Raw genomic sequence first — 20,046 nt, 5'->3', positions numbered from 1 at the left:
GCCTCTCCTGGCCTTAAGGCGAGCCCTCCTCCTGAGAGCACTTAGTTCCCGCCGCCTCTCTGCCCTGAGCCTCTGCAGTTCAGGAGAGGCTGGAGGGCTATTGGACCCAGGAGCAGCTTCACCTTCCCCTGACAGGGCTGGGAGAGGCACACCTGAATCACCTCCAGAGCCAGAGTGGATACATCTGGTGCCTGCTCCTGAGGATCCGGCACAGGTGCAGGCTCTTCAGATTCAAGCCCCTGTCCCGGCTCGGCCGGCCCTGGCAGCGGGGACTCCTGTGCAGGCTGGGACTCTTCAGGTTCAGATTCAGATTCCCAGGCCACCACACCTGGGAATATTGTAGTTGAGGCTGCTACACAGGATGGCATATTCTTCAGGCTATTGGGTCTTCTTCAGAGGAAATAGTGCAGCAACAAATGCTGTGCTGGATAGGCGGCACCAGACCTTTAGATTTAGGCAGGCCAGGTGTCAGTACTTGGATTTTTACATATCATATGCCTCTTCTTGCAGAATATGTGAGCAGCACAGCAGTTAGCTGAGCCCCCCTGAGCAGTGGAAGTACTTGATGCTGCTCATTTATTTATTTATTTGTAACATCTGTACCTAACGGTTCAGCCACCGACTCTCACACAACGGTTTACAGGCAGTTGATTAAAACAAGACGGTCCCCGGCTTATAACCTAAAAGACAAAACACAAGAGGAAAGGGGGATGGAGAGAGAAGAAGGGGGAGAAAAAGCAACCTCGGGCACCAGTTCTTAAAAGTTAAAAGAACAGTTCTTAAAATGACCAGCTGGATTGGAAACAGTTCAAGGACAGGAGGAGCCTAGTGATGGAGCTGGTTTTCCTGCGATGGAACAGTCCTTCTCCCTGCCTCTCCCACTCTTGCAGCTGGAATGGATGCTGGCCATTGAGGCAGAAGGCCAGGTGAAGCCGACCTGCTGTGTTCTTCTGAACACCTCCCTATCTAACTTGGCTTCCTGCTGCCTCTTGTATATAATATCCTTTTTTTTAAAAAAAAGTAGGGCCCCAGATGACTCTGCGTATGCTAAAAGTCGCATTGTCTTCTGCATGCAATGATTCGTAAGGTCCACCAGGAGCACACTCAAGATGATGATGATAATTGTCAGGGAACTGCCATCAGCTCAGAGGCGAGAGGTGGAAGGGCAGTTGGGTTACAGGGAGCCTCCAAAGATCGAGAAGCAGCTCTTCCTCCGCAGAGGAGGGAAGCCCCGCCTCCAGTGGGGAAGGGGTGCATGGCTCAGAGGATGCAAGGGAGAGCCAGAGCATGAACAAAGCGGGGGACAGGTAGGTCCCCCTTTGCCCACGTCCTCTCTGCGTAGTAGGTTTAGGCCCAGAGAGGGGAGGCATAGGATGGGGGAAAGTTTAAGGACCGCCCACTCCCAGATTCTGCTAGTGACTGAGCAGACATGGAAAAGAGTCGATCTACATTGTGAATGTTATTATTTATACCCCCCATTAGGCTGGGTTTCCCCAGCCACTCTGGGCGGCTTCCAACAAAACTTTAAAATATAATAATTCATCAGCTATTAAAAGCTTCCCTAAACAGGGCTGCCTTCAGATGTCTCCTAAAAGTCAAATAGTTGTTTATTTCCTTGACACATGATGGGAGGGTGTTCCACAGGGTGGGCATGACTACTGAGAAGGCCCTCTTCTTGCAGAGAGGGAACCGCCAGAAGGCCCTCAGAGGTGGACCTCAGTGTCCGGGCTGAATGACGGGGTTGGAGACGCTTCTTCAGGTATACAGGACCGAGGCCGTTTAGGGCTTTAAAGGTCAGCACCAATACTTTGGATTGTGCTCAGAAACATACTGGGAGCTAATGAAGGTTTTTCAGGACTGGTGTTAATGTGATCTTGGCGGCCTCTCCCAGTCACCAGTCTAGCTGCCACATTCTGGATTAGTTGTAGTTTCTGGGTGACCTTCAAAGGTAGCCCCACGTAGAGCGCATTGCAGTAGTCCAAGCGGGAGAAAACTAGAGCATGCACTACTTGGGCGAGACAGTCTGCGGACAGATTGTTCTGTCTGTGTGTGAAGCACTGGTCTCTTTTCACACATTTTAGCTTACTTGCATATTTAATGAGGAAAGAAAAAATATGAAAAAATATAGGAGGAAGAAGGAAAAACTAATAATAATAATAATAATACCAGCAGTAGAATAATAGCAGACCTCCATCAATTTACATTGCAGATACTGTGGCTTTCAGTACACAAATCTTAAACATATAAGTTAATATGAGCCCTGCACATATCTATATAGATATCTGCACAAAATTGCTGCCTGTGTGAAATACATTCAAATGTAGTCAAATCACGTGCAAAGTCCTTGTGACCAGGGTGCACTGAGAGCTGTGCTTCTTTGCACAAAAGCCCAATTAAACTAAAGAATTAAGTGGCAGTGGCCACTGGTTTTAAATGGATTTAAAGGGAGAAATGTTAAAATGAAGGCAAAATAGATCCAGCTACTGTAATGAGCCACGATAGCTCAGTGGTACTCTGAAGACCAAAATGCCCCTGAATACCAGTGGCAGTAGGCAGTGGGGGGCAGGAACAGATGGCAGAATACCCAGGTTCTGTCCTGGGCCCATCATTGTTCAACGTCTTTATAAACAACTTGGATAAAGGAATTGAGAGGATGCTCACCAAATTTGCAGATGACACCAAGCAGCGAGGGCTAGCTAATGCTGCAGAAGGTAGAAGACCTTAACACATTGGAGAACTGGGCCCAAAGTAACAAAATGAATTTCAATAGGGAGAAATGTCAGGTTCTTCACTTAGACACGAAGAACCAGCTACACAAATATAAGATGGGGGCACCTGGCTTGCTAGTAGTACACGTGAAAAGGATCTAGGAATCTTCGTAGACCACAAGCTTAACTTGAGTCAGTAATGTGATGCAGCAGCAAAAAATGCAAATGCTATTCTAGACTGCATCAACAGGAAGTATAGCCCTCTATCAAGGAAAGTAGTAGTACCACTCTATTCTACCTTGGTCAGACACCAGCTGGTGTACTGTGTCCAGTTCTGGGCACCACAATTTAAGAAGGATACTGACAAGCTGGAACATGTGCAGAGGAGGGCAACCAAGATGATCAAGAGTCTGGAAACCAAGACTTGTGAGGAGTGCTTGAAGAAGCTGGTTATGTTTGGCCTGGAAAAGAGAAGACTGGGAGGAGATATGAAAGTCACCTTCAAATATCTCAAGGGCTGTCACATGGAAGATGGAGCAAGCTTGTTTTCTCCTGCTCTGGAGGGTAGGACCTGAACTAGTGGCTTCAAGTTACATGAAAGGAGATTGCGACTCAACATCAGGAAGAGCTTTCTGGCGGCAACAACTGTGGAACAGATTCTCTCAGAAGGTGGTTGACTCTCCTTCCTTGGAGGTTTTTAAGCAGGAGGTGGATAGCCATTTGTCATGGATGCTTTAATTGAGGTTCCTTCATTGCAGGGGGCTGGACTGGATGACCCTCAGAGTCCCTTCCAACTCTGCAATTCTGTGATAATGCTGGCCAAGGATCCCTCTAGGAATACCTGCCCTGGTTGTTGTCCAGGGACATGGCGAAGTGGGCAAATGGCCTAGTGGCTGTTTCTGTCATCAAAGAGGCAATTATGGGAAGCAAAAAACCCAAATAAACAACCCCTATTAGACCCATTTTGTGACTGGAGCAGATCTGTGGTGTGTTTTGGTGGAAGGTTATTTTGTCCCAGGAACAAAGCATGTACATATGTTTGATTTTGATCAAAAGCCAGAGCTCCAGAAGTTTAAAAAAGCAAGAGTTGGTTCCTGAGTCACACAGACAAACCAACATCCAAGGGTTTGTTTGTTTGTTTTTTCATTTGTGTGTTACTGGGTAACTGTCTTGAAGAATTACCGTGGCTGCCTGTGTCCTGTCCTGGCAGGGCAACAGAGACTAGGACCTTGGCACCCTCTGAGAGCCAAGGAATCGGAGAGGGGAGGGAGGAATTAGGAGGCAGGCATGCTGCAGGGCTGAGTTTGCCATCCTCAGATATTAATCACTCACAGGCTGTAGCCAACACTGCAAGCTCCCGGTGACGAGGGCTGTGGTTTTATAGCTCATGACTCATCGGCTTGACTGAGAGCGACCGTGTTATTCCAGTAGATTGCAAAATCATAACAGGAATGCCGTGGCTGGTTTACGGCTCAACTATGCAAATCGCCAGGAAGCCATTTGAGTCGGAGAGCGTAAGGCACGCCGAGCTGGGATGGCCGAGCTGTGAAAAGGCACCGGGGGCACCAGGAGGAGGTGATGGGGGGCTCTCTGGGGCAGCAGGGCTGGAGGCTGAGCACTTCGGCAGGGAGACAGGGGGTTCTCCGGGGGAAGGCAGGGACGTCCGGTGCTCTGGACAGACTTGGCCTAGACCTTGCTGCGAGGGAGCTTTTGGCAGGAGATTTCCACAAAGGCTCGAGGAAAGTCCTCTTTGCCTCAAGAGCCAAATGGGGACGTGCTTCTCCCCTCCGCCTTGGCTGGTTCAGGGTGCCAGGCTTTTACAAAGGGGTCCTTGCCTGTTGTTGGGGAGGGGAGGGGTGTCTTTTGAGGGTCTCGTGTGTGGAAACTTCTCCCCAAAAGACAAAATCTTCTCTTTCCCCTCCCCAATTGTTCAGCTGCTTCCCGCCAAAACCTCGCAGCCGTGGAAGTTGGTTGGAGCAGGGTGATGAAGAGAGAGGCTGTTGGGGTTTGGGAACTGTGTTCCTCGTACGCTCGGGCCGTGTGGGAAGGAGGGTGCCAGGAACAGGTCCCGAGGAGGGAGAGGGAGAGAGAAGCGTCCGTTCCGAGATTCAGTCTGGCATGGCCAAGGCAGAAAATGTTGCAACCGCCTGTGCTCTGTTTATATGAGCCAGCGTGCTATTCTGAAGATAAGCTATCTGCTGGGTGGTGTTTCCCTGGTGATATGTGTGTGTGCTTGCAATTGCGTAGATGTGGGAACTAAGTGGAGTGTGCAACTCGCTTGGCTCCCCCCCCTACTTTTGTGGGGTGGGGAGAATGCTGGCAGCCTGGGCCGCTCAGGATGCAACTGGAAATTAGGACAAAGGTGAGCAGCTGTTTATAATTAATATGTGGAGGCAGGGAACGGTGCCATCAGCCTCAAGGCCCCAGGGGCTGATCACTAACAGCTGACGAGGACTGGTGCCTTTGAGCAGTGGCCTGGAAGGAGCACATTTATTTTCATAACACCACAGTATTATTTTGGAGTGTGCGGAGCGCAGGGCGGGGCTTGGAACTGCACCTGTTGAAGCTGATGGGTTTTATTTTTGTTTTGCAGGGCGCTAAGGCTACTTATGTACAGGCACAAATAGGTCTTAACTTTGGTGGGTGTTGCTGTCCCCAGGCCCAAGAGAATCCCAGAAACTGTAGTTTTTCTCAGAGCATCCGACCTGCCGACTCTCTGTCGGTAATTTGGAGAAGTGTAGTCAGCAGGGTGCCTCGCTTGCAGTGGCAGGCAGAACAAGATTGTTTGGGGGGGAAATTTACACATTTTTACACATTGGGTCTCAAGACAATGTACAAGAAAATTTAAAATGCAAACTCAAAAACACTAGAAATGCAGCACAAGTAAGAAGCAGCCAATGATTGATTCATGTTTGCAGCAGAAATGTGCCAGAAGTTGCTTTAGGACAGGGATAGGGAAGATGTGGTTGGACTCCAAATCCCATGAGTCTCAGCCAGCTAGCTCAGTGGTGAGAGATGATGGGAGTTGTAGTATATCAACTTCTGAAGGGCACCAGGTCACACCCATACACCCGATTTCACAATGTATATAGAACAGGCAGAAACAGCTGAAAAACAAAACTATAAACTAGGCACGTAGAATGCATACTGTGGCACTTGGGTTTAAATAACAAAGCCCATGTTAGGGCTATCAACAGTATTGGATTAGCAAGTATAGCTCCAGATTTGCCAGAGGTGATGAGGGTTTTCTTGAAAGTGATGGTTCCGCTGTATTATTATAAATATTCTGTTGGGAGCTACCCAGGGTGGCTGGGGAAACCCAGCCTGATGGGTGGGGTATGTATAAACAAACATTATTATTATTATTATTATTATTATTATTATTATTATTATTATTATATCATCATCATCATCTGGAGGTGCCTGTCCTTGTTGGTCTCAAATTAGGCATAATATCCTCCATTATAGCTGTATTTCAGAGTGAGTGGTACCAGGCGTCCAGGGTAAGATTTAAGTTTTCCATTGAAATTGCATGGTTGAAATTACTATTCGTGCTGCCAATATAAAAATATTCTGTAAAAAACAATAGTTTCTTTAATAATAGTTATCATTTCTGGCAAAATTTAGTTCCAAAAATCTTGCACCAGCTTACATTCCCACAATAAATGATAATATGTACCAAGTTTATTGCAACCCCTCCAACTATTAGGTGATATAGAGGAAAACATTTTTAACATTTGCAGAGAAGTGTGATGCCATCTGTGTAGTAATTTTAAGGAGTTTTCCCTAAGAAAAATGGAAACAGATTTTAAGGTTGAGTTTCTTTTTAACTCAGTCAGATGGGCAGGGTACAAATAATAAAATTATTATTAGTGTGTAGGACATATCTGCACAGGAATACACTTTTAGCTGCGCCCCAATAACAGGCCATTTCTTAAACAACCATTTGTATAGAGGCTCCCTGCTGTTGGGATATTCAAACAACCGGGTGTTCAGAGGGCGTTGAACCCTAATGATAATATAGTAACAATAGTAATAATAATTTATTTATACTCCGCCCATCTGGTTGGGTTCCCCAGCCACTCCGGGCGGCATCCAACAAAATATTAAAAATACATTGAAACACCAGTCATTAAAAATTTCCCTAAACAGGGCTGCCTTCAGATGTCTTCTAAAAGTCAAATAGTTGTTTATTTCCTTGACATCTGATGGGAGGGCGTTCCACAGGGCGGGTGCCTACACTGAGAAGGCCCCCTGCCTGGTTCCCTGTAACTTGGCTTCTCGCAGTGAGGGAACCGCCAGAAGGCCCTCGGAGATGGATCTCAGTGTCCGGGCTGAATGATGGGGGTGGAGACGCTCCTTCAGGTATATTGGGCCGAAGCCATTTAAGGCTTTAAAGGTCAGCACCAACACTTTGAATTGTGCTCGGAAATGTACGGGGAGGCAATGTAGGTCTTTCAAGACCGGTGTTATATGGTCTCTGCTGCCGCTCCCAGTCACCAGTCTAGCTGCCACATTCTGGATTAGTTGTAGCTTCTGGTTCACTTTCAAAGGTAGCCCCACGTAGAGCGCATTGCAGTAGTCTAAGCAGGAGATAACTAGAGCATGCACCATTCTGGCGAGACAGTCTGTGGGCGGGTAGGGTCTCAGCCTGTGTACCAGATGGAGCTGGCAGACAGCTGCCCTGGACACAGAATTGATCTGTGCCTCCATGGACAGTGGAACTTGTGCATTCACCGTTGAATACATACATACCCATATTTAACTGCCCTGAGACCTCTGGATATAGAGCAGTATATAAATTCAACAATAATTATAGTAATGGGCACACCCGCCCCACCCTCAAACTCAGGTCTCTGCTTGAGTATGCCTTACAGGAGAGTAATGAGCACAGATGTGAATAGCAGGCACAATGGGGGGGGCGGCCATTCCTCCTCCATTCTCCTGCTCTCACGAAGGGCATCTGCCTAGTGACTTTGGAGAAACAGAGTGTTGGACTAGTCATGGGCAGCCTTCTTGATGCCTTCTTGATGTTGATGGACTCCAGTTCCCATCATCCCCAGTCAGTGTGGCCAGCGGTCAGGGATGATTGTAGTCTGGAGGGCACCATGCTGGCTAGCCCTGAACTAGAAGGGTCTTTGGGGTAATCCAGCAAGTGTCCATTTATTTATATAACCCTTTTATTTTGCAAGGAAGTTTTGCAAGCTTCACAGTGTTACAGTGGAACTGTCACTGTCATTCCCATTTTAGAAATGGAAAATGGAGGCTAAGAAAGAGTGTCCCTCCTTGTGGCACTTCTGGGATTCAACCACCTCCCAGGTCCAAGCCCAGTTAACATTTTACCTCACTGCACTGGGACATTGTGTGCCCTGATAACCTGCTAACATCCGTTTGCAGCACAATCACATGGATCAACAATAACAGAAAACCCCATGTGTCACCTTTTGTGGTTGTGTGGATTGCCGTTTCTTGCCTGCAACTGAGCACTGAATTGACATCTTTGTTTTGAACACAACCTTAAAGACAAACTCTGGCATCTAGAGTTCCATTACAGAGGCTTTCCTGGAGGCTGAGTCCAGAGCTGTTTTAAAACCGGACCATCATTCTGGTTTATAGCCAGGGAATTGTGATGGCTCCCTCTGGACCACATTTGATGCAGCCAGCTAGCTGTATTTGGAGTACAGCCTCCCAGTTGCAGTATCCTTGGGGCATGGGAAGATGTTTTGACTGAACATTTGTCTGTATGCTGCTTGCTGCAGGAAGAGACAGTCCCACAAACTTTAATAGAATGGCAGTGACTGTCACCTGACTAAGCAGCCTCCAGGATTGCCCATTACCTAAGAATTGAGCTACTTTGTTTGTTTGTTTGTTTATGAAAATAAGCCAAAGATAAAGAGCAGAAGGAAATGGTGTTACAGGTAAAGCAGCATAAGGTTGAACATTTTCACTGAACTTGTTCCAAAACATTACCCCAAAATGCCCATTTCTCCATAAAGCTGTTGTTGTTGTTTAGTCGTTCAGTTGTGTCCGACTCTTCGTGACCCCATGGACCAGAGCACGCCAGGCACTCCTGTCTTCTGTTAGGCTGTTAGGCTGGTTTATATGTACAGTGGTGCCCCGCAAGACGAATGCCTCGCAAGACGGAAAACCCGCTAGACGAAAGGGTTTTCCGTTTTGGAGGTGCTTCGCAGGACGAATTTGCTATGGGCTTGCTTCGCAAGACGAAAATGTATTGCGATTCCTGGGGGTTTTTTTTCGCTCCCCACCCCCGTTTTCTAAGGCACTAAGCTGCTAATAGCTTTTTAGCAGCTAATCCGCTAATCCCTTAAGCCTTTAATAGCCGCTAAACCGCTAATAGCGCTAATCTGCTAATGGGCTTGCTTCGCAAGACGAAAAAACCGCTAGACGAAGAGACTAGCGGAACGGATTCTTTTCGTCTTGCGAGGCACCACTGTATTCTTTTGTAGTAAGTTAGTTTCTATGGACCAATTTTTCTCAATTCACTGAGATATAGTATGACAAATTGTCCCCACCCCCATTTTTAGCTGCAACAATCTTCGCAGCTAGTTCTTGATCATTTTCCAGAATAACATCTTTTAGATAACCAAGCAGAAATATTTTAGGTTCCAAGGGTATGTAATATCCTAATATATCAGAGATATTAGCCTGAATAGATTTCCAGAATGTTTCTCTTTGAGAACAATCCTAGAAGATTTGCATGTAATCTGCTTTATTTAATCCATATCTCCAACATTTCTCTGATCCTAATTTATATATTAAATTCAATTTAAGGTGCTACCCTCACTGATAGAGGGTTTTAAAATAGTTCTCCTTTAGGTCTGCTAGAATTATATTGGAATGAAAGTTGTTCCAAATCCATTTCCATTGTTTCTGGTTATTCCTTGATCCAAATCTCACACCCATTTTCTCATATATGTATTTTGGTTCTGGTCCAAGTTTAACCAAAAGCCATTGAATTCTGCAAGCAGAACTGCATTTTCTGCAACAAGCTGTGAGAGATTTGGACAGTACCTCTGCCGGTGTGTTTGATTATGTATAATGTTCTAATGCCCTTCCAGGTTGCCAATCTCAGAGCAAATTAATATAATGTTTGCGGGGCAGAGGGCTGGTGGCGATGAAGCTCCCTGGTGTGATTACTACATAAAGAGGTGTTTGGTGTGCATATGCGGGTGGGGAGTGGCTTAAGAAAAATGTAAAACTGGTACAGAGTTCTGTCATCTGTGTAACGTGGGGATAGGCCCTACTGGCTGGACCTGGTGGGAGCTCTAGTCCAGAACATCTGGAGGGCACCTGGTTGGCAAAGGCTAAAGGACTTAATCAAGCCAACTGCGGCAGACTGTTCTTGATAACTGTTCGGTTGCCAGCAAGTGGGGAGCCCTTTTCTGAATTTTCCAGTTCTTTATCTGAGATGATAGCTGGCTCCAAGGTTCTCCCGCTGCTGATCCACCTCCTTCAGTCGTTCAAAGGGAAAGGAGTTAAAGAGTTCAGGAAAACATTAAGCAGAAGTCTGCACTGCTTCCTTATCTAGGCAGAGGATGCTGGTGTTGCTAGTGAGACATAGGTCACATGGGTTGTTAAGGCCTGAAGTGTTCGTTGGGGGGGGTGAGGTGAGGGGGGTCCTCTTAGACAGATGAGCTGATGGTCCTTGCATTCTTGTTCCACCAGCTCTGCAATCCCAGTAGACTATGCTCTGGGATTTCAGGGCACCATCTGGGTTGTGGTAATAGCCTAACTGGACACCCAGTCAGCTGACCGAAAGGGCCAATCCCTGTCCACCAGGCCTTATAAATCCCTGGCCTCCCTGCTTGCTCTTCCAGTCTGTGGACGCTGCCTAAGAATTTGACCTGTATTTGACTGTGGACCTGGCTCTTCTCCTTCTGATGCATCATGTTCCCAATATTGTGAATGCCGTGGTCGTACCCTTTCACCCTCTTCTCAGAACCTGACCTTCTGAAGCCTGATGCTGACTAAGGCCAGGTGGCGCATCAGGGGTTGCCATGACCAAGCCTACAGATGCAGCCCTCTCCTGACATACTTGTAGACAGCAGAGCATAGTGGTTAAAGTTTTGGACTAGGCCTGGAGAGATCACAGTTGAAAGCTTGTATTCAGCTAACATTTCCTCAGAGTAGACCCATTGAAATTACTGGGCCTAAGTTAATCATGGTGGTTCATTTTAATGAGTCTGCTCTTGAGTGGAAGTTAGTTGAATACACCCAAAGTTCCCACGTAGCCATGAAGGTTGCTGAATGATCTTGGGCCAGGCGTTTCCTCTCAGCCTAGCCTGCCTGATATGGTTGTTGTAGGAGGTGGGAGAACCACGTGTGCTGTCTTGAGCTTCATGGAGGACATAAGTGCAGTAAATAAACTGAACTCAAAGGGGATTGTGCTCCTTTGCAACCCAGATGCATACCTTTATAAAGTTCCCAGTTTTGATCTCATTTCTGTGAACTCCAAGTTGCTTTTTTGTTTTTGGTCTGAACTGTTTTTTCCCCATTCATCTTCTTTGGGTTGCCTGGACGTGAACAGGAGGTTTCTCCAAAGAACTTGTCCTTTAGTGCAGTGGTCAACAGACCTTTTTCCACATGGAGCATTTGAAATTACTGAAGGTCTTTGGGGACAATAATGTTTCTGCCTTTTGCAGCAATTGCAAAGAGGCTGTTTGATTTTTAATTGTATTTTTATTACTTTTTATTGCATTTGTATTACATTTTGCATTCCATATAACTGAAATGGTAGTACAATAAAATAGAGTACAATAAAATACAGTTGTGCTGTGGACTACCTGAATAAAGCTCATGGACTACAGTTTGGGTGTTTTCTTTGATGTCTATAATGAAAAAGTTCCTATACCCATTTGGGAGTGAAACTGACAATGTTTTAGGTGGAAGTTGCTTGGGTTTCCTTCCTCTCCCTCCGTCTAAGCCCATGAGATCAATTTACCTTATTACTCTCGAAACGTTGTGGATGCAACAATATATGTTGCATTGTCATACTTCTGCAGCCATAAAAGATCTTTCATAGTAACGGCACTGGCAACGTCACAGTCTGCTGCTGCGGTAGATGCCCTTGCAGTCAAAGGGCTTGAGGAGGTGCTTGATCTTCTAGCATTCTTAAAAGATGTGACTCTTTGAAGCCCAAAGAGTCCCCTTAGTCACCGAAGAAGCATTTTGCAAAAGCAGCGATTGAGGCGGCAGGAATGTGTGTGTGATCGTGCATGTGTGTTTCTACTAGAGTTGTGCTTCCTTTTCTTTCTTTCCCTTTTTCAATAAAGGGATTTTTTGTGTAGAGTAAAGTAAACTGGTATGACAGCCACATCCTCCAGCTTTCTTGTCACCTTCCAGTGATTCACTTCCAGCTGCTCCTCCTACGCATGTCTGAATCAGCTTTTGATTTCTCTCTTTTGACAACTTTAAAGGTAAAGCAGCTGCTGAAGTCTCTTCTTGAGCTGGAGGGGAAGCAGGATGTTCTTTGTAGAACCTTCCCGTTCTGTTTAATAGAGCCTGCTGTGGCCTTCCCCGCAGGGGCAGCCAGGAGGTTGCTGAAATCCTAGTTAAGGTTCCTGGGCCTTCTGATCATGCTGTGAGTTCTGTAGAGGGCAGCCCTTGCTAACTGGCATCCTGAAGGTGCCGTTGGACTCCCAACAGATGCCATGCTGCAGGAGTTGCCCTCAGAGGCTAGAGTTTCAGTCCCAGGAGGTAAGGCCTTTGAGCATAGCATTTACCCAAGAAAGTAGGGTTCAAGCTGCAGCATAGTCTCAACAAGCCAAAGCCAAGCACAGGGAACCAGTCTAAGTCCAAAACATGATCCAGAGGCTAGGTCAGGCTACAGTCTAAGGCAACTTTTCTTAACCTTGGGTTCCCAGATGTTCTTGAACTTCAATTCCCATCATCCCTGTCCACTGGCCATGCTGGATAGGGATGATGGGTGTTGTAGTCCAACAGCATCTGAGGACTCATAGTTGAAAAGGGCTAGCCTAAGGTCAATAGCACAGACTGCTCAGGTAAGGGAAAAAACAGCAATTCAGGGTAATCTGGAACCAGACACCAGAGACCTGTATCGTTTCCAACAGCTGCAGAGCTCAAGAGGGAGACCTCATATAGTGTGGCCTCTTAGACCACACACTAACTGCATCTGCTGGTAGTAAATAAGTACCAGGGATTGTGTACCCACAAGTAGATCCTTTTAATTAGAAGCCATGTGACAACTCTGTGTCCATGGATGCAGGCTATGTCATCTCTTTTCAACCTGGACCTGGGCTTTTGGTGCCAGGGTTCTCAAGCACAGAGGATTGGTTCCGTGGCCTCCAAACAACTCCAGGGCTTCTTTAACAGGCCTCCTACCAGTGGGCCTCTCAAGAATATACTAAATGCTGGTTTCAGGAGACAATGCCTTCTCCCCAAGGTCCACAACCTGTGGAGTGTCTGGTGTGTCCTCAGAGAACTTAGCATTTGGCACCTGGTCAGGGCTAGGCACAACTGCAGACCCAACTAGCACAGGCAATGGAACCTAGATGTTGGTGTGTTTTGCCAGCTGTGCTTTTCTCTTCCGGTGGTCAAAGTAGATTTGTGCAGGGTGCAAGCAAGTTCCAGCTTTTGCAAACACTCTCCTCTTGGGTGGCCACTCCCATTAAATCCATCAGCACCTAGAAAGTGCATCAAGGATGAGAAGATTAGACTCATGTTGCTTTTGGCAGCAGGAGAGATCTCCTCCTTCCTTTCTCAGGACCTTGCGCACTCTACTCCTTTCTCCCTAACCTTCTTATTTGTGATGCTTTTCATCTTGGGGGAAGGGCTGTGGCTCACAGTTGGATATCTCTTCTGCATGCAGAAGGTCCCAAGTTCAATCTCTGGCATCTCCAGGTAGGGCTTAGGGAAACCCCGCCTGAAATCTTGGTCTACACTGGCAGCACTTCTTCCAAGACTGAGATAGGTGGACCAATAGTCTTGACTCAGTATAAAGCGGCTTCCCAAGTTTCTGTGTCCCAGTTTATATCTAGCGTTGCCTTCTTGACCATCAGTTTGGTTGGTTCATTTCTTTCTTAAAAACAAGTTTCTGTCCCTTGTGTCAGCAGGGGAAAGTATGGGGAAATCTCCACACCCTCCTCCCTCTCCATCCTTGCCTTCCTCTTAACATTGCTGCAGCACATCTAAATGGCAAATCTTGAAAAAGAATAGACCATGTAGATGAAACACTTCCAGGAGTAACTTGCATGTTGTATAAATTGTTGTTGCGGAATGCTTATGGGAAGAGTATTAATTGTGGAATGTGACATGGCCATATATGTTCTCCCCATTGTGAGCGAAAGAATCCAGCTCCTTGCGTAGAAAGTTGCCTCTTACATGGAAAGCTGGCATACCCGAAATGCAGTGCCAAATATTCCTCCCCAGCCCTTGCATTAAATACTTTCCTCTGTTGCTTCCTGGCCACACAGATGGTTTAACAATAGTGTGTGTGTGCAAGCATATTGTTTGGAATGGCTCGGCGCTTCACTTATGTTTCCCAGAGTAAAAGATATATGTGTTGGCATATTAGACCTGGACATAGGTTTATGGGAACAATTGCCACAAAGAAGTGGGGGGGGGGGAATGCTTTAATTGCGTTTCCTGCATTGCAGGGGGTTGTACTGGATGACCCTTTGGGTCCCTTCCAATTCTACAATTCAGTGAGTCTAAGAAGAGACATTAAGGTGGAGGGGACAGCCGATGGAAATACTCAGGGCGGCAACCTGAGTTGGGGAGGGCACAGGGGGCACGAGGGGGAGGAGAAGCAGGAAAGCCCCATTGCGCAAATGAAAATCCTTGCACTGATGGGACGTGTTTGTTGGGGGCCGCCCAATGTTTGTGTCATCTTTATAGATGGAACAGCTCTCCGTATGGAAATGTTTTTAATTGTTTTCACCCTTTTCCTGGGTTATTGTTGTAGCTGCTTGATTTGTTTTATAATTGTTTATTTTACTGTTGTAACCCACCGTGGGACGCCATGGTTTGGAGTGGGCAAGAAATCTAAATAAATAAAAGATTCTACTCTGGCTTCATTGTTTTATTTATAAGCCACCCTGAAAATATATTTTTTTTATTGGCGTAAGGCATATAAATAACTTAAAAACATAAAATAAAATGATTGCCTTATAATTGCATTCAGTCTCAAAAAAATCTGTATCAATATGAAGGATGGGGGGGGGGGTCTTTTTCTCCTTTCCTTTTAGCTCTCCCTGCCTTGTCTGGCATCCCTTGAGTGTCACCCAGGTGCTCATTGGTTTTGTCTTCCCTTTTCTCCATTTCTCAGCAGCAGCAGCAGCAACAGCAGCAGCAGCAGCAACAGATGCCCCGTAGCAGCCAAGACGAGAAAGATGAAAAAGAAAAGGAGAAAGACGCAGAGAAGGAGGAAGAGAAGCCAGAAGCAGAAAACGACAAAGAGGAACTGACAAAGTAAGTCTGACCACTTCTCTTCCCTTCCAGCAACCCAAGAGCCAGCACGACAGCACCTGCTTACCAGCTCCCTCTTCCTGCCTCCAAGGTGCAAGGCAGAAGCGCTCCCTTCTCCAGACATTGGCTGGCAGAATCGAGGCTCAAGGCCTAGTCCCAGATGGCACACAATATAGTGAAAATAGAAAATGAAAGCGTTAGGGGAAAGGTGAAGCACAGTTTTCCTAAACAAAATACTAATCTTGTTTCACATATTCCCTGACCTACATATGGAGCTTTCTTGTAATCTGTCAGAGAATTGGTTTGTCTGGAGTGGACCAGTATTGCGTACCCTGATTGGCAGCAGTTCTCCAGGTCCCAGTATTGGCCACTCTGAGACTACTTTGTTCCATTTTCCTGATGTTTCCTCACCTGATAATTCCCACCTTTTATGTGATCTTTCACACATCATAAAAGCCGCTTCTGGAAATCTAGCAGAATCTGATGGAGGTTTAGTGCTCATTTCTGTTTTAATTGCTTAACCCTGTTAGCCCAGAAAATTGCTGGAGTTTCACGCTGTGATTTTCCTGTGGTTTTCATGGGTCATGCCTATGTTGAAATTTGGGGCGGTATTCTGGCATCCAGTTCTTTTCTGTTGTTTCTATGGGGGATCATGAGGGAACAGAAGCAAGCATACTTATAAATAGTGGTGGCATGTCCATTGACGGATGCTATTGTGCTGCACAACACCCAGTGGTGTAAATGATATTTGGCGTGTCGTGGCAGCATACGGATCGGAAAGCCACAGATCCATAACAAAACGGGTAATGCAGTGTAAAATGAATGTTGGAAACAGGGACAGAAGCACTAGCATTGTAACCAGGAAGACTACTACAGCAAACACCACATCCAAATGCACCCTGACTGGCAGCATCTCTCCGAGTCCTGGAATCGCTATCCAATATCTTTTTCTGATTGAAATTGCTAGGCACTCACTGCAGAGACACTAAACAAAGGAAGCATATCCCAACACAACACACACAGTGATAAGGAGCAGATGGGGATGGTGGGGAATAGATGAACTGCTATAACATTGACATGATAAAGACAATTTCTAACACAAATGTAACAGTGGAGAACCAAATAGAAATAGGAATTCATGCAAATTAGTGAAGTGTTCCATATTTTTTTAGACAGCACACCGCTTAGTTACGTTTCAAATAGAAAGCGATATATAAATGTAAAAGGTGTGTGCGGAGACACAGCTGCACAGTGTTGAATGGCTGCCAGTGAGTTTCAAGGAAACTCTCAGGGGAAGCTTTTTTATGCTGTTAACAAAAAGTGCTTGAGACGTATTTTCTGCTGCAGCACACCTGAGCTGTTGTGGGCTTCCCAGAGGTGTGTGTTGGCTGCAGTATGAAACAAGATAGTGGTCTGGCCCTCCAGATTATTTCGACTACAACTCACATCAGCCTTGACTATTGGCTGCTCTGCAACATCCGGAGGGCCAAAGGTCCCCTACCTCAGGTCCAGAGGGACCTTTTGTGGTGATCCAGCAGGTTTGCTTTTGTGTCTTCTCCAGTATCACTTGCACAAAACTTTACAGGGTGTATCTATGCCACTTCCTTTTGCCCTTGTGTACTGCTGCATCTTGGAGTGTTGCTGCAACAGTGCTACTTGGGTGTCTGCCCCACTACATTGCAGGAACATGCTGGTGCAGGGACTGTTGAGCTTGATCCTGCTACTTGTGCAGCAGAGCATTGCCATAGAGACTTGGCATGTCCTCCGGTTAACAGGGAAGTGAAATGAGCACCACTTGACTTCTGTGGATGATTTGGCATATGTTTGCTTACTTTCTTTAATGGGGCTTAATCCTTGGCTTGAAGGAGCATCTGGCTTTGTGGCATCCGGGCTTCGTGATGTGTTTCTCAGCTGATCCCTTTTGGGAAGATAAACGAGGAGACAGAGCCAAGATGATTTGGCTGCCCTGGTCTTCAACCTGTCTCTGTTAGGTCCCTCAACAGCTGTGGCTGAGAAATTGCAGCCCTCTGCAAGACAGAGAGAACAAAGTGGGGAAAGTGCCTCTCTTGCAAGAGGGAGAGGCAAGGGAAATCAATACCACAGGTTGATGGTGATAGTTTTCTTCTGTTCCCCCCACTCTGGCTCACACAGGGAGAAGAACGAGGATACGTCTGGCGAGGACAATGACGAGAAAGAAGCCGTTGCTTCTAAAGGGCGCAAAACCGCCAACAGCCAGGGCCGGCGCAAGGGCCGCATCACCCGCTCCATGGCCAGCGAAGCCAACAGCGAGGAAGTGGTTGCTCCCCAGCAGAATGCAGAACTGGGTATGGAGCAGCTACCTCTGTGGCATGGAGGGAGGAGGTGGCATCTGGGTAGGCAAAGTGAAGCACACAACCGATAGGCAGGAGCCCAGTAGCAAAGGGGGGGGGGGAGAGACTCATATAGTTAGTTACTATTGATTATATTATTTAGCGTATTAATGGCTTGCTTGTTTTTGTTTGTTTGTTTGTCCATTCATTCAATTTATATATACCACCCTTCCTCCAGAAGCATACACAACACATGCACACCAGTATAAGGAAGGATGCCAGCAGGGACTGAAACTTTGCCAGCTCTGTCTGTCTTATCTTTTTGATTTATATAGTGCCTTTTATCATAAGATATTGGGGCAGTTCACAGAATAAAATACAGGATGAAAACATGAAAATAAATAAAATAAAACAGCAAAACAATAACCCCCCCCCTTCCCACAAACACATTTAAAAGGCTGGAGAATATTAATCATCCAAAGACCTGGTAGAATATGAACGTTTTTGCCTGGTGCCTGAAAAGATATAATGAAGGCACCAGGTGAATCTCCCCCAGAAGAGCATTCCACAAACGGAGCCTGCAGAAAAGGCCCATTCTCGTGTTGCCACCCTCCAGACTTCGAGGAGGCACATGGAGAAGGGCCTCAGAATATGATCTCAGGATCCAGGACAGTTTATATGGGGAATATCTTCAGGTATTTCTAGCAGTAGGTGCACAAAATAGACTGTAGCCCCTGGGAAAATGTATCTGTTGTGCTCTGGGATGATCATTAATGTTTGCCTGAGGGATGGGAAACCTCTGGCCTGATGGACTGATTTGCCCCCAAAGACTGTTGTCTCCAGCCCCTGCCCACCTGCCCCAGAAGAAGAGCCAGTGGAGATACCAGTGCACAATTGGGAGCCTTGCATATTGAAGCACTCCCAACTGTTTGTTGCAAGGGAGGCTTGCCGTCACCATCAGTCAGCTAAGAGGTGCTGGCTTAAATAAATTGAACCTGTGACCTTCTGGATGCCAAACACATGCTCTACCACTGAGCTATATCCCCTCACTTCATGTTCTGCTTGCAAGGGCCCACAGGCATTTGTGGCTGGCTGTACTTAGGTGGTGTTACTGCCATGCCCACTTCTGTTTTTTCTCTTCTATTTTGGAATTATCTCCAGAATTGTGCTGAGAATGAGCATCTGCAACTGCTTGTCCACCTTCATTTTGTCTTTAGTAATTGCATGGGTGTTTTAGGGAGCGGGTTTAATTTCTTCTCACAACTTGGGGTTACTCACTAGAACAAGAAATGAGATGCTTTGGGGTTAGGATCATCTTATAATGCAGTTTTCTTCTTCTGCTCACTTGCATCTTGGTATGCAAACTTTAGAAGAGTTTCCCCTCTCAACCACTTGAGGGCCTTGGAATACTGAGAAATCTCATCCAGGGAAAAGGGCATGTGTGTATTCCTGGGCTGGAATATATGCCAACCAAGCTTTAATTGAGTTTAACTGGTAGATTAATCAACCCAAACACTAGTTGATTAAGCAATTGGAAAGGCAGTTTTAGAGGTGTATAAAATGTATGGATGCTGTAGAGAAAGTAGACATAGTACAGTGGTACCTCAGGTTAAGTACTTAATTCGTTCCGGAGGTCCGTTCTTAACCTGAAACTGTTCTTAACCTGAAGCACCACTTTAGCTAATGGGGCCTCCCGCTGCTGTTCCGCTGCCGGAGCACAATTTCTGTTCTCATCCTGAAGCAAAGTTCTTAACCCGAGGTACTATTTCTGGGTTAGCGGAGTCTGTAACCTGAAGCGTATGTAACCTGAGGTACCACTGTACAGTGAAGGTGCTCATTTTGAGGTTTTGGTCATTTGTGTTGAACTGACCAGTTGATACTGATCAAAGGCAGTTGGAAAGGGCTTTATAGGTCTAAACCGGCACTTCTTTGAATTGCACTTGGAAATGAATAGGCCGCTAGTGCAGTTGGCGCAAAAGGAGGAGAGACCATTTTCTCTCATTCTCACACTCACGCACATCCTTTAACAGACAGCCGCTGGGAGGGTTTAGTCCTCCCTAGTGGAACATGCCACTGAGAACGGTCGCAGGCGAGGCTTTCCTCCTGCACCTGCGTCAAGGTCAGTTGTCCCGAAGGACAGATGATGCCAGCAGAAACTGCAGCTAAAGGAAAACATGACCTGTGGAGCTCCCTCTCCTTAGCAACATCAGCCTTACAGCTATTCTGCAAGGTTCAAGAGACACCTCTAGCCGGAGGAGGCAGCCATCTTCTGAGGGGGTAGAGTGGATAGTTTCTTCGTATTGCAGAGCTGGGGTACCATTTTCAAATACTCCTCCACAGAAAAATAAAAATAAATGAAAGAAATAAGCAGGGATAGTGGGGTAAAGGCTGAGTGCTATTTAAAAACCATTTCACAGTTCCATAGCCTCTAGGCATGACTGTTTGCAATGTGACCTACCCTTTGGCGATCACTCGTAGCCAAGTGAGATGGTCTTCCATGAACATGGTCAATGGTGTGTCCGTAAGTGACTGTGGAAGCCAATTCTAGATCCACACATCCTTCCACAGTGAGGACATTGGTT

The 20,046-nt window shown here is 46.3% G+C and overlaps 2 protein-coding genes across 51 annotated transcripts in view; both read left to right on the top strand.

The window, feature by feature from the left end:
- LOC310667244 (uncharacterized protein) overlaps nt 1-20,046 on the top strand; it is a 559,738-nt gene that overhangs the window by 278,023 nt on the left and 261,669 nt on the right. The window lies entirely within an intron of this gene.
- Nucleotides 1-20,046, top strand: part of NCOR2 (nuclear receptor corepressor 2) — a 348,844-nt gene that overhangs the window by 194,061 nt on the left and 134,737 nt on the right. For 44 of the 50 annotated variants that reach the window (XM_083418926.1, XM_083418964.1, XM_083418959.1 and 41 more), the window contains exons 15-16: nt 15,016-15,158; nt 17,307-17,479. In XM_083418926.1, the coding sequence (XP_083275052.1) occupies nt 15,016-15,158; nt 17,307-17,479 (316 nt within the window). Of the gene's footprint in view, nt 1-4,140; nt 4,284-4,950; nt 5,071-15,015; nt 15,159-17,306; nt 17,480-20,046 lie in introns of those variants that run through there. The other 6 variants (XM_083418929.1, XM_083418921.1, XM_083418925.1 and 3 more) reach the window with 4 other exon arrangements.

This window comes from Podarcis tiliguerta (assembly GCF_965153285.1).
Source record: "Podarcis tiliguerta genome assembly, chromosome: 16".
In the NCBI taxonomy this organism is placed as follows: domain Eukaryota; kingdom Metazoa; phylum Chordata; class Lepidosauria; order Squamata; family Lacertidae; genus Podarcis; species Podarcis tiliguerta.
Note: the sequence above shows the minus strand (reverse complement) of the source record. Positions and strands in the feature narration are given on the sequence as shown.